Raw genomic sequence first — 14,110 nt, forward strand, 5'->3', positions numbered from 1 at the left:
TGCGGGACAGCAGGTTCAATTCCGGCTGCTTTTTGGGGCTTTACGTCCAAGGGAGTGTGCAACAGGAAGGCCTGTAAATACAAGCATGAGTGCCCTTCCTGTGCTGGTGCACACCTGTATGCAGCTTGCCCCATGGCCAAGCAGGGCAGTAGACGCTCCAGTGGTGGAGGAGATCAGTAGTCAGCTGGAAAAGGGGCCCAGCCCAGTATAGCTGAGGGTACTTGAGCACTTGCTACAAGCTTACCCAAGGCGTCATGACACCACATATTAACTTTTTGGGTTTAAATTTGGCTTCTGGATCCCCTTTCAGGGCCCTAGGACACCTTTCATGGCAGCCAACCTTTGATTAGTGGCTGGCATGGAAGAGGTGGTCCAGACTAAAACCCTGAAGGAATGCACTGAGGGTAGGGTTTGGGGGCCTTTTGATGCCCCTCTGGAGCCTTCCTTGAGGGTTTCTGCTTTGGGGGTGGTTCCTAAAGGTGCCTGGTGAATTCTGTCTTATACACTACTTATCTTTTCCTCAAGGATGCTCAGTGAATGACAGCATTCCAGAGGATCTCTGTTGGCCGAGAAACTGGAGGTTCCTTTGTGGCATGAGAAAATGGAAGATCCTTCCATAGTATTAACATTTTTGGGCATTGAATTGGACACGGGACAGCAAACCTTACGGTTGCCCCTTGAAAATGTGGAGGACTTAGGAACCTGGTTAGATGGTAGGAGTAAGGGTAAAGTCTCCCTTCTGGAACTCCAGCAGTTAGTTGGCCATTTAAATTTTGCCTGTAAGGTGGTCACCCCAGGTAGGGCCTTCCTCAGACAGCCGTGTGATGCCAGGGGGACCTTATGGTTGCCCCATCATCGTTTGAGGATCGGTAGGGGCATGCATGAAGACCTAGAGGTCTGGCATGCTTGGTCACTTCTGATGCCTCAGGGGCTATAGGATTTGGAGTTTACTTTCGGGGCCACTGATATGCTGACCAATGGCCTGCGGATTGGATGACACGGGGATTGTCCAAAGACCTTCTGTTCTTGGAATTTTTTCCCTTATTGGTGGCTATGTGGCTTTGGGGGACGGAGTTGGCCAACCACTCGGTCCACTTCTGGTGTGACAACTTAGAAGTGGTGTATGTGGTCAATTCTTTATCATCTAAATCCCCTAGGGTGATGAGGCTGGTGCATGCCTTCACCCTATAATGCCTCCAATTAAACATTTTATTTAGAGCCAGACATGTTCTGGGAGTTAACAATGGTGTGGCAGATGTTTTGTCTCACCAATAGATGGAACAATTCTCGCAGCTTGCCCCTTGGGCCAATCGGCAGCCAACTCAAATGCAGTTTGACAGCATATGTGAACAGGGTGATCCAACTTTCCATAGCCCCCAGCACATGCAGGGCCTATGACTGTGTGGTGGGGCAGCTTAATGGGTTCGGAAAGGCGGCTGGGCTTCAACAGTTATGGCCTATTCCACCTGAACACCTTATGCACTTTTGTGTGGTAGGTTCTTTCAGTTAGGTCCATGAGGGGACAGGTGGCCACCTTGGCCTTTGCGAGCAAAGTGTGTGGCCTACCAGAAGACACGGGTGATTTTAGGGTCCGTAAAATGTTAGAAGGATGGGCCCGGGAAGCTGGGGTGCATGGTGATCTTAGGCACCCCCCATCTCCCCATTGGTTTTAAGTGGCTTGGGGGCTGCCTGGGGCGGGGGGGAGTTTGTTTCTCTAAGTATGAAAGGAAGCTTTTTCTGCTGCTTCTTTGATGGCATTCTTTGGGCCACTTTGGTTCAGTGAGCTGGTGTCTCAATCACGTAGGGATGCGTCTGGATGGGCTTTGGCAGCACAAGATATCAAATTTGTGGGGGATAAGGTTTCCATTAGGATTCGGTGGCCCAAGACTGACCAGCGGCAGCAGGAAACTACTTTTCCATAGGCCCCTGTGAGGATCGGGAGCCTTGCCTCATTAGGGCCCTTAAGGAATATGTGGGGCTCCGTGGGGAAGGCCACGGCGTGTTGTTCTGCCATGAAAATCACACCCCATTAACTAAGTATCAGTTTGGGGCTGTTACAGAGAGGGACCTTAAGAGAATTGGTTTGTCTGGGGTCAAATTCGGCACTCATTCCTTTAGGATTGGGGCTGCCTCTATGGCAGCAGCCATGGGGTATCCTCACCAGGTGATTCAGCATGTGAGCAGGTGAAGGTCGAGTGCATTTAGGACTTACATCCGCCCCTGCCTCAGTTTTAAGTGATCATACTAATCACTCTTTCCTTTGGTGCAGTGTCGGGCCAAGGAAAAAAGAGAATCCTGATTTTTGGACATGGCATGGTGTTCTGGGCAGCCTACTGAGCCAGGGGAATGCCAGTTGGATCCCAGCTGGGCTTGAGGGTTGTGGCCACTGTTGAGGGGCAGGGATGGCGTGGCCTTTGGTGGCCGGCCCTACTGCCATTTTTGTTTAGGGAAAGGATGGGTCTTCCCCCACATATTTTGGTCATCCACCTCGGTGGTAATGACTTGGGCTTAGTGCAGGGAAAGGCCCTGTCACTACAGGTAGCTGAAGACCTGCAGGTTATAAGCAGCCAATAGCCAGGCGTGCTTATATTTTGGTCTGAGATGCTGCTAAGACAGGTTTGGCGGGAAGTCTTAGATCCTAGGGCAATCAAAGGGGCTCGGCGTAAGGCTAATCATGCCATTAAAAAACCCTGGGGGATGGCTTGGGAATTTATTTACCACACCCAAGAATTAGGGCCAAATTTGCCGACCTCTACCAAGGCAACGGTATACACCTGTCGACGGAGGGCAATAAATTTTTCTCGATGACCTGCAGCAAGGGCTTTAAGCCACCTGTGGGGCATGAGGGTCTAAGCAGAGGCTTGACCGTTGTGGTGGCAGGAGAGTTTTGGGAATAGGGTGCAGGCCGGTGAGCACCCTTGGGTGAGGAACAGAGTCTGCCAACAGTGCGGTATTCTTGGTATGGTAGCAATGCGGCTACTATAACATGGACAGACACCTGTGGGGATCCCCAGGGACAAGGCCTTCCCTCTAGCTGTATGGCTGAGGCATTAGATGCTTGATGGGGGGATCCATTTGCCTGGCCAGCTGGGTTGCAGCCATTCGAGGGATGGCCTACACCCGGGGCTGTGGGGCTTGCCCAGACAGGTGAAGGCAGAGGTCCAGGGATGACCCTGTGGCTTGACCTGTACCGCTTAGTTAGCCTTTGCTATGGTTTATGTTTATGGTCATGTTAATAAATGGCCCTTTAGTTCCAAGCCTGTGTCTGTCTCTTCATTCCAGCTGGGGTTGCAAGTACTTAATTGTTTTCAAATGCAATCAATGAGGCTAGGCTGGACAGTATTTACTGCTGTAGTTGTTGAACTGTGAATCAGCACTCTGCTGGTTCAAATCCCACTGCTGCTTCTAATCCCACTATGCCATGAGCTCAGTAGGTGGCTTTGGGTAAGCAGCTCCTCTCAGCCCCAGCTCCCCAGCTGTATTGTAAGAATAATAATAACACTAACTTTGTTCCCCACTTTGAGTGGGGCAATAACCAGTGTAGAAGAGTGATATACGAGCTCAGTTATTATTATTTCTCTCTTAATAATATCCACATTCCAAGTCATTCTTTGTGTTATAGCTTTATAAGGAAACTAGGAAGAACCACTTACAATAATATAACCAGGATGGCTATTGGCTTCTTTCAATGTTAAATCCATTTTAAAGGGAAAGAGCTAAGCACTTAGCCAGCAATATGAGCTGAATTGAATGCTCGAGATTAACCATGTGCTTCATTTACAATCAATATGTTTTCAGTTTAAATTAATACAGAACATACCACAACACAACTGATTAAATACATGGAATTCTCTTATTCATTACTGTAAAAGTCAAATCCTCCTGTTTTTAAAAGCCGTTCTCAGTTATTGGTACAACTTACCAAGCTGTGAATTATTAGTTGGAGTCTCATCTGCATAAAATATAAAAAAAGATACTTCTGTAGCTTCTTTCTGTTCAAATAAAATCTGTGATATTTTAAAACACACCAGCTGTTTCTAAATTGCTTGTTAGTCACTGTCAGTATATTGGTTAGACTCAGAATATTAATTATAAGAAATGGATTTATAGGACAATTGGTCATGATATTGTTGTTAAGAATAGTTTCATGTTATCATTATTCCTTTTTAAAACATTTGCTATATTTTTTTAAATACCAAAATAGGGCATGCAATAGCCTCCTCCATACCCTTGCTTCTCCCTTTACACTAGTCTACATCTTATCTTGTCTCCTCTTCTTTGCTTTGGAGTATGGGATCAATTTGCAATTGCCTCCAAAACACAGACTAAATTCTCAGTTCCTTTTTTAACAGTGATTGACAGGCACTTTAGCTCTGTTCAAATACTAATTCAATATGTGAAGGAGAGATAACACACACTGTCCTCATTTAGACTTTGATTTGAAGATCAGAACAGAATCTATGCACATGTAAGGCTGCCTTGGTGCAGCTGGGAACCCTGATTCTTTTTCAGATTTAGTAGTTGCATGGAGAAAACCACATGATTAATCACCAGCAGTAGCATGCAGTCTGGTACTGGGAACTGCCCCTTAACAACAAGGTTTTGAAACCATGTAATGTATGAGAAAGCCTAATCATCATTCCTACCAGTCCTTGTAATGATGGGGCCAGCAGAGATGATAGCACTTCCAGAAGTGCTCTGTGGATTCCAAGTGGTTCTCATTGCAGCATCTCTTCTTCTTCTGTTACTGCAGATCTGAAGGGTCAATCAAAACAGTCATGATTTTAGAGTGTAAAGGGCTGTTTTCCTTCTATACAGAATACAAGGTATATTTAAAGTTCTGCTACATTTTTATTTAACTAATTGTATGCAGGAACTTACTTGCTGTAAAACTACTGATTTATTAAGTATAATGCCATTATATTGTCGAAGGCTTTCACGGCCAGAGAATGATGGTTGTAGTGGATTTTCTGGGCTGTATAGCTGTGGTCTTGGCATTGTAGTTCCTGACATTTCGCCAGCAGCTGTGGCTGGCATCTTCAGAGGTGTAGCACCAAAAGACAGAGATCTCTCAGTGTCACAGTGTGGAGAAGATGTTGGCAGGTAATTTATATCTACTCAGGAAAGTGGGTTTGGGCTGAGTCATCCTGTAGGAGTTTCCCAGGGTGTGGAATGCTAATGGAGGGAGGCTATGTTCAGCCACTGCTGATTTTTCAGGATGGCCAAGTCTGCAGTGTCTTTCATGTTCTTTTATTCTTGTCTGGATGCTACGCTTTGTGGTCCCGATGTAAACTTGTCCACAGCTGCAGGGTATACGGTATACTCCTGCAGAGGTGAGGGGGGTCTCTACTGTCTTTTGCTGAACGTAGCATCTGTTGTATTTTTCTGGTGGGTCTGAATGCTGTTTGTAGGCTGTGCTTATGAAAGCTTATGAAAAAGCTTATGAAAAAGCAGTGGCTGAACATAGCCTAACTCAAACAGGACACAGTATCCTATTCCAGGACACTAAAATACTTGACAACACTTCCAACTACTTTGTCAGATTGCACAGGGAAGCCATTGAAATTCATAAGCATAAACACAATTTCAATAGGAAAGAAGAGACTTTAAGAATGAATCGAGCATGGCTTCCAGCCCTGCAAAACACCAGGCTAACGAAATACTCCATATCCCACAACAGCCCTGCAGAGAAGATTAGCATATCAAGCACCAATCCATATGCAAAAGAACCTCCTCAGGATACAGTGACGCCTCCCTCCATTAGCATTCAACACCCTGGAAAACTCCTACAGGATGACTCAGCCCAAATCCACTTTCTTGAGTAGATATAAACTACCTGCCAACATCTTCTCTACACTGTGACACTGAGAGAGATCTGTCTTTTGGTGCTACACCTCTGAAGATGCCAGCCACAGCTGCTGGTGAAACGTCAGAAACTACAATGCCAAGACCACAGCTATACAGCCCGGAAAATCCACAACAACCATTATAATGCCATTTGTACCTGTTTGCATCCTTTCATACACAGAGTTTATTTACTTTGAATATAGCAACGCTGCTGTAAATTCTCTACAGCCAAATTTCTCCTTGGATTTGGAGTTGCCTGATCTTGCTTGCTAACTGTAACTGATGCAAGAATCCTCTGTTGCTATATTTTTATTTCTGAATTTTGTACAGAAAATTGTGCACATCTGGCTTGCTGCAAGTTTGTATGTTTGTATGTGATTAGTTATATCAAGTTTCTCGTTTCAGTGGTGTTTTACCTATGTGCAGTGCCACAAACTTATACCAATAAAATACCAAGCATATTTATTATCATATCAAGTTTGCTTTTTTGCAATAGTTGATCAGTGTGTACCTGAGTGGAAAAAAAACTCAAATGATCTCAGAGAAGTTAAAATTGCAAGAAACTGCATGTGGCAGCTTTTAATTAAAAAATACAAAGTTAATTAAAATAATTTAGGAGAAAGAATACAATCCAGAGTGAACTTCCAAAACAATGAAGAAATTAAACTGGGGAAATCTGCCTTTTCCATATTCAGTATGCTATCCAGGCCATAATATATTTGATCCTGTAATACTTTATCATCAGAATTTTGGAATCAGATGTTGTCTCCTCCTTCATCAGTTGATCTCGCTGCAGATACAGCTTTGTTCACCAGAAACCTGGTAAAAAAGCAAACCTGTTACCTACAGTGATTCTCTTAATTATAACTGCAGTTATCACATGATTAACTATATAAAGGTATAAGCATGAATGATCAATGGACGCTTCTCTTAGGGCAATTAAATACACTGGCAATGGGGAAAACACCACAATAAGATTCTCAAAACTTAATTCCAAGTTCACTGGATTATGTTAACTCATTCTGTCCTCCATATTATTATACTACACATCTTGTGGCCATAGCAGGAATGGCATTGCACATTAGTGGTGAGTGACTCAATTTCTGATTCATGTTTTCACTGAATTCAAATACATTTAGCTCTGAATGTAGCATTACCAAAACACTCCAAAACCTACAGGAGCAAGAAAAGGGCAGTCATCTGCTCTGCACAGCTTTGTCACACAATGAAGAAAAACTGTGGACATTTTCTGATTCTTGTGCTTCACGAAGCGGAACACCTCAAAGGAAAACCGGCCCATCTGACTCTTGCCGTTTTCAATTATAGTTGTCTGAGGGTCCTTGTCACAGCTGAAGGAAAAGATTGAAACTGATGTAACTGTATGTACCACGTTTTCTGGTTCCAGAAGAGTAGAGAAAGTGAGCAAAACATTCAGATTTTCCCTTTTCTCAAAGGAAAACAGTAAATGCCATATAAGAAATGCACAAACATGTTCAGAACTGCCAGGCTTGAACTGCCAGTTTCAGTGCCAATTTGCCTTGCCACTGTGCTTCATTTTTCTCTCGGGCAAAACTTGCTCAGTGCCTGGGAATGCTGATTATCTTCTTTTGACCTCTACTCTCTCTCCCTCCACCTACTCTTCATCTTCTACTGTTGCCCATAAATAATTCTATTTCCTTGTCACTGTCTACTATATGCCTGAGGAACAGTTTAAGACTTTTGCCTTGGCTTTTGATTCCTGTTCCTATTATCTATCCTTCTGTCATCTAGTTCTGCTGCCCAAACTAGTCTGCTGCTGCAGTTTTTGGAATTGTTCTCTTGTTTCTGTCATGAATTAGTGTAGTTGCCATTTCATGTCCATTAGTAGTCACCAAGCACCATTTGTTTCCAAAGTGTTTTGCAGCAATGGAAGCAAGTGTTAATTAGCATCAAAAGTAAGAAACTAAATATGTTTAGCCCGAATCCCAGTAAATTCATTAGGACTTTTTTCTAGTAAAATGTTTTTATTTCTAGTAAATGTTCCATATGGGTATTTATTTAGACTCATGCATAGATTAAACCTTGCAAAAATGTGAGGGTAACAGTAAACTTCATAAGATGTTCCTCTATTAAAACAAGCCCATAGGCCAATTTACTTGTCATTTACTGCCCAGGGGTATCTTTTTCTCCATGATGGCAGTTCAGACTGCATTTACTTCATATACCAGCCTCCAGATCTTCAGCATTTCCCCATCAGCATCAGTTGCTCTCAGCATGGTGCTAAAATGCCAATGCAGCAGTGTTTAGAACAACATAAATAGGAGTTACATATCATTCCTTATTATACAGATCACTGGTATGGGGACAGGCTGATTGATGGATACTACATGATATTTATTTAGATCTTCAGAATGTGAAACCATGGTTTGGAGCTTCATAAATAAGCAGTGAAGGAGTCTTGCAGTTTGACCCTACACAGAGTTACTTATACTCCTCTAAGTTTACTGACTTCAATGGATTTAAAAGAGTTTGTTCTGCTTAGAGTAGCAGTGTTGGGAATGGATCACTTGTGCAATCCCTCTTTCTCCCCTCACATGCCGCTTGTGATAAGCCACTGCTGGTTCTTAAAACAAAGCGGTAAGCCACTTTGCACTTACCCTGCAAACCAGAATTCCAAACTACAGTTTGTCCCCAGGTTGGAATCCTGGACTGTGGAGTAAATTCAAAGCATGGTCAGGATGTAAACGGAATTTATGATTTGCTACAAACCCCAAAATAAGTACTGCAAAGGACCACAGAGATCATGCAAGTGATCCTTTAAATGCTCATTCATATAGCATCAAAATGGCATTATAATTGAACCAAGCCAATGTAAATCAAACATTCATTTTTATGACATGTTTTTACTAGATATCTGCATCTGAAGTGTGGACTGCTTTTGACTTGACAGGGTGATACAGATGCCCAAGCTACCTCAGGGTATGAACATTCACCTTGAGGAGGTGGGTTGTCAGCAGCATGGATCCTCATTTCAAAACAAATGCACTAAAGACAATATCCTTAGTATATATTTATTGAAGGAGTTGTGTAGAATAGCTTCTGCTAAAGGCTGAATTATTTACGTGTATATTTTGCACCAATATCAGAGTGATTGATGCTTTTGTTAGGGGCTTGTTAGGCTCAGTACCTATTTTCACACATGTAAACTAAATGCAACTAAAAAAAGCTTTTAAGCTTATTTTTTAAAATAGTGCACAAATGTTATGTCGATCCAACACAAGTATGGCAGAAAAAAATCCTGTATTTTGAAAATGCCTACCTAAAAAAGAGATCATAACGCAGATCATCATTTGGATTTCCAGATGGTGTAGTATAGCAGTAGTCCATCAAAACATTCCATCTGTGCAATGAAAGATAATTAACTGTTAAAAACCATCATTACTTGAGATTAAGTATGTTCAGATGTATGTATTGAAAGTGCTGGTTGATAACTTTAATATGTGCTGTTATCATCTATTATGATTCAATAGATGAACAAAATTCCTGTCTTTCATTGAAGCAATTTGGCTTTTCAGTGCTACATTATGTATGATACTGAATGATAGTTACAATATAACTCGTGTGGAGTTATAGTCTTGACGTCTGTTAAGTGGTGTAGATGATATAGTCACAAAGCACAAAAGTGCTATATTTACCATTGATTTGCTGTCATTTCATTAGTTTTTTCAGACTCCATGAGATCATTAGCCAGAACTCCCATCCTTTAAAAAAAAATAGAGGCACCTACATCTTGTGTTATTGGGTCACTAATGGATAACCAAGGAGAATAACCCCAGTTTTTTCAACTGATTGTACCTATAATTTTGCTGTTGGATGGGATGCACAAACAGCAAGTCCTGTACACTGGACTGGAAGTCTCATTCCTTATTATTTCATAAATTATTTCAACCTTAGCATCCTTTCTTTAGTAACATGATGACTAACTGATGAGTCCAAAGTCCAAATCCATTATCTAAGAATTATTGGCTCAGGATTCATGCTCTGAATAATGATCAGCAAACAGAAGCTTTAGATATGCCGAACATTGCTTACTGCCAAATGCATAAATAGACTCTGAGATATTATTAGGGGCCTACAGTCAAAGATCTGGCTGATAAATAGGTGAGATTCTGCTCAGTCCATTCACATCCTTCCTCTTTGGGCTCCCAGAGTTCTTCAGATTCCTAAATTACTGTCTATTCCTTAGACAACAATCATGCCTGCCAAAAGTTCAACACTTCTCCTGTTCCATGGCCAAGTAGTAGTTTTTCCCATCAATGCCACTTTTCCATTCCATTTTGGTCACCACTCACCAATTCATTTCCTACACCTACTCCCCACCCCCACCCCCATCTTTTCCATTAACATTTTCCCTTTGGTTCCTGCTTCTAAGAAATAAAGGACTTTGTTACATGAGGAAAGATAAACTTTGAAACGTAAGAAACTAAGATGCATCCTGCTGAACAATACTTCACAAATGTAGGGGCCCACATCAACATTAACATTAGGTTTCAATGCTTAAAATGATCAGACAAGGCAGTAACAGTGGTGGAAGAAAATACAGTCCCAGGACTAAGTGTAATTTCCTCCATATTCCTTTTAACTTCAGTAGGGGGGTATATTCTTAATGTCATATTGAAGCTGCAAATTTAATCAACATATGGCCTATTCATTCCTTTCACTTATAGCCTCAAGCTTGGTTGATAGCCTGGCTGTGTTGTGTGTGTTATGTGCCATCAAGTCACCTCCGATCCATGGCGACCCTATGAATGAAAGACCTCCAAAACATGCTATCATTAACAGACTTGCTCAGATCCTGCAAACTGGAAGATGTGGCTTTTTTTATTGAGTCAAGCCATCTCATTTTAGGTCTTCCTTTTTTCCTACTGCCTTCCACTTTTCCTAGCATTATTGACTTTTTGAGAGAATCATATCTTCTCATCAAGTGTCCAAAGTACGATAGACTTTGGGCCAAGCTACACATGACGAATGACACTTGAACGGCAAGTGGATTGAGTGGAGGGCAAGTGAACAGGGAGAAATACACTTGCCATTCAAGTGTCATTCGTCATGTGTAGCTTGGCCCTTAGTTTTGTCATTTTAGCTTCTAGGGAGAATTCAGGCTTGATTTGACCTAGTACCCACTTAATTGTCTTTTTGGCTGACCATGGTATCCACAAAACTCTCCTCCAGCACCACATTTCAAATTAATCAATTTTCTTCCTTTCAGCTTTCTTCATTGTCCGACTTTTACATCCATACATAGCAATAGGGAATACCATAGTTTGGAATATCTTGATCTTGGTTCATCCACATCATTTTTTTGGAGCCCTTACCATGTTTCCATCTTGCTGGAATAGTGAGGACTTGAGCTTGCAAAAGCTCATGTTTGAGAAGAACCCACCCTTCACTCACTCCTTTCCCTTCCAGCACACTCCCCCATGGAATGACTCTCATCAAGCCTCTGAGTTCATTAAAGTCAGCCCTATGAAAATCTAACCTACAAGTCTGGCTACAAACTTCCTTGGCCCCCCACAGCAACTGGAATTTAAGGAGGACATGGTCACTTCCCTCTAAGGTCCCCACCACCTTCACCCCATCTACCAATTCTTCCTTGTTGGTTAATATTAAGTCTAGTATGGCCAAGCCCCTTGTAGCTTCCTCCACCATTTGAAAAAGGAAGTTACTGGCCAGGCAGGTCAGGAAGTTGCATGAGTCTTGTAGCTTTGCTGAGCTTGTCTCCCAGCACAATTGTGGAAGATGAAGTAACCCAAAATTATAAGGTTCTGATGTCTGGATACTCTACCAATCTGTTCAAGGAGGGAGCATCCATTTCCTCCCCCTGGTCAGACAGTCTGTAGCAGACTCCAACAATACCCTTTGTCCATCCTCCCTTTATTTCCACCCATATACTTTCTACTGGGCTGTCAACCACATTCTCCAGAACTTGCTGACAATCAAGCCCTCTCCTCACATACAATGCCACTCTGCCTCGTCTTCAACTCTTCCATTTTTTCTTGAACAATTCATCCCCATCCACTACCACATTCCAATCATGGGAATCATCCCACCAAGTCTCAGTAATTCCTACTATATCGTAGCCCTCTGTTTGCAAGAGAAGCTCAAGATCTTCCTTCTTATTACCCATACTTCAGGCATTGGTATATAGGCACTTGTAGCCTTGTACCTTTGTTTGATCTGTCCTGCCTAGGTGGGCCCCCACTGTTATCACTTCTTCATTGAAATCCCCTTGTTGATCATCCCCTTCCCCTTGTAGCACCAGTTTAAAGCTCTCCTGATGAAGCTCTCCAGGTTCTTTCCAAACATTTTCTTCTCTGACCTTGAGAGGTGAAGCCCATCATGAGCTAGAAGGCCTTCTCTAAGGAAACTTATTGCTGTGTCATTCGTTCCCATGTGAACCAGCACAAATGGGTACTGATCAGTCAGTCTGATCAGTTTCAGCAGTCGGTCTGTAATATTCTGAATTCTGGCTCCTGGCAAGCAACACATCTCTTGGAGTAGGGGATCTGGCCTGGACACATGGCGTTCCATACCCCTGAACAGAGAGTCTCCGATGACCACCACTTTCCGTTTTCTTCCACTTCCGTGTGGCCCCATACCCTCTTCACTCCCTACTCCAGGTCTTTGTGGTTCTTCTTCTACTCTCGTCTCCATCACCATCTCAAGCACTGCAAAATTATTCTTGAGCTCCAGTGCACCAGAAAGTCATCTTAGTCCATGTCTTCTGGTTTGTACTGCAGAACTGAGAGGAGGCTCAGAAGGGAGATCGACTCTTCCTTCTTTCTTGGACTTATTTCTTCATGCTTGTGCAGAGCCCCCAGGCTCTTCTCAATAAAATCCTCCCCTTCCTTAATTTCCTAAAGAGTAATGATCCTCTCCTCTAGGCTCTGAATCTTCTCCTCCAAAAGCCTCACTGGCTTACACTTCTGACAAGTGAAGATTTATTCTAATATATGTGAGATATTCTGCATAGAGGTTGAACAGGTAGGATGATAGCCTCATTAGAAGATTGGAAAAAGGAGCAATCATCCCAGTTGCTAAAAGCAAAGTACACTTACTGGCTCAGCACAGGTTCTTGATAGGCAGTGTTGCCAACTTTGTTGAACAATGAGAGGGTCCTATTTGCAGAAGAAGCCTAACTAACTGTGGGAAAATGCAGTTCACATGTAGAGAAAGCAAAGAATATTCAAAGCAAACAGCTCCACCCCATCACTGCCTTCATGAACAGACTGTAGTGAGGCTTTATCACCATGAGACAGCAAACTAGCATAGTCACATCCAGAAGTAAGGGATAGATTCCCGAAGAAGGAGGAGTGCCAGGAATCCTCAGAGTTTTCCTCTATGACCCCTGAGCAACTGACTGTGCAATCCTCATAATACTTTCTGCAGAGTAAACCCCATTGTGTAGACTGGAGTACTATAAAGTGCAATCTAGACATCAACATCAACTGGCTTAAAAGGGTATAACTCTGCAAGCTGTATGTGTGGAAAGGCTGTAGGCAACTACCCTGTCCAGCAAAGAAAAAGAAAAGTGGGAGTTGCTGTGTGAGCTAGTATGAACTCTTTTCTTCCTTTTTCTCCCTTCTCAGCAGCTGCAGTGGCTCCCATGTCTTCACCTGAAAGGACACCTGAAGGCACAGAGACAGCTCAGTGGTGTGTATCTTGCATCCTAGTAAACTGTCCTCAGCTTAGTCCCCCACCTACTTGGGATCTCGGAGTTCATGTTCTAGGGAAGTGGCAGCAATAAAGTGCTATGACTCTGCTAATCTCCTCTATTTTCATAGAAGGAAGAAGTAGTGGATGAATGGACCAGGAACAGAGTACAAATCCCACACCTTTACACATTATGTAAGTACAATGCAGTATACAGTGTGTTATATTACACAAGATATTGTGGATCACTGAGTTTTATAATATACCCTATAAAGGCTCAGGGCAGGAAACACTATATCCTTTGAATTACTAGTTTTCTAGAATGTGTTTTTCACAATTTTAAAAGTTCCTGGTCTTTCTGGCCTTGAGGTGCACTGGTAGGCCATCAGGCTAACCTTGACTGCCATCTGACATTATAATAAAATCACACGTATTTTCACAGAATATATTATTATCCTTTACAGCTGCAGCCAATCCAGCTTTAGCTGAGCCTGAGTTAGCTAGACTGGCAACATAATCAGAATCAGCAGCAGCAGCAGATAATGTGTGAAAACGAAGAACACTTGTTCAA

At 42.7% G+C, this 14,110-nt stretch overlaps 1 protein-coding gene across 1 annotated transcript in view; it reads right to left on the minus strand.

Annotated features, from left to right (window-relative positions):
- The window catches only part of ZPLD1 (zona pellucida like domain containing 1), a 40,678-nt gene that overhangs the window by 2,708 nt on the left and 23,860 nt on the right, over nt 1-14,110 (minus strand). Inside the window, exons 6-9 of the mRNA XM_054974862.1 lie at nt 9,146-9,226; nt 7,025-7,196; nt 4,647-4,755; nt 3,923-3,952 (exon numbers count right to left, since the gene is read on the minus strand). Coding sequence (XP_054830837.1) covers nt 3,923-3,952; nt 4,647-4,755; nt 7,025-7,196; nt 9,146-9,226 — 392 coding nt within the window. The remainder of the gene's footprint in view (nt 1-3,922; nt 3,953-4,646; nt 4,756-7,024; nt 7,197-9,145; nt 9,227-14,110) is intronic.

Source organism: Eublepharis macularius, chromosome 3 (genome assembly GCF_028583425.1).
Source record: "Eublepharis macularius isolate TG4126 chromosome 3, MPM_Emac_v1.0, whole genome shotgun sequence".
Taxonomy (NCBI): Eukaryota; Metazoa; Chordata; class Lepidosauria; order Squamata; family Eublepharidae; genus Eublepharis; species Eublepharis macularius.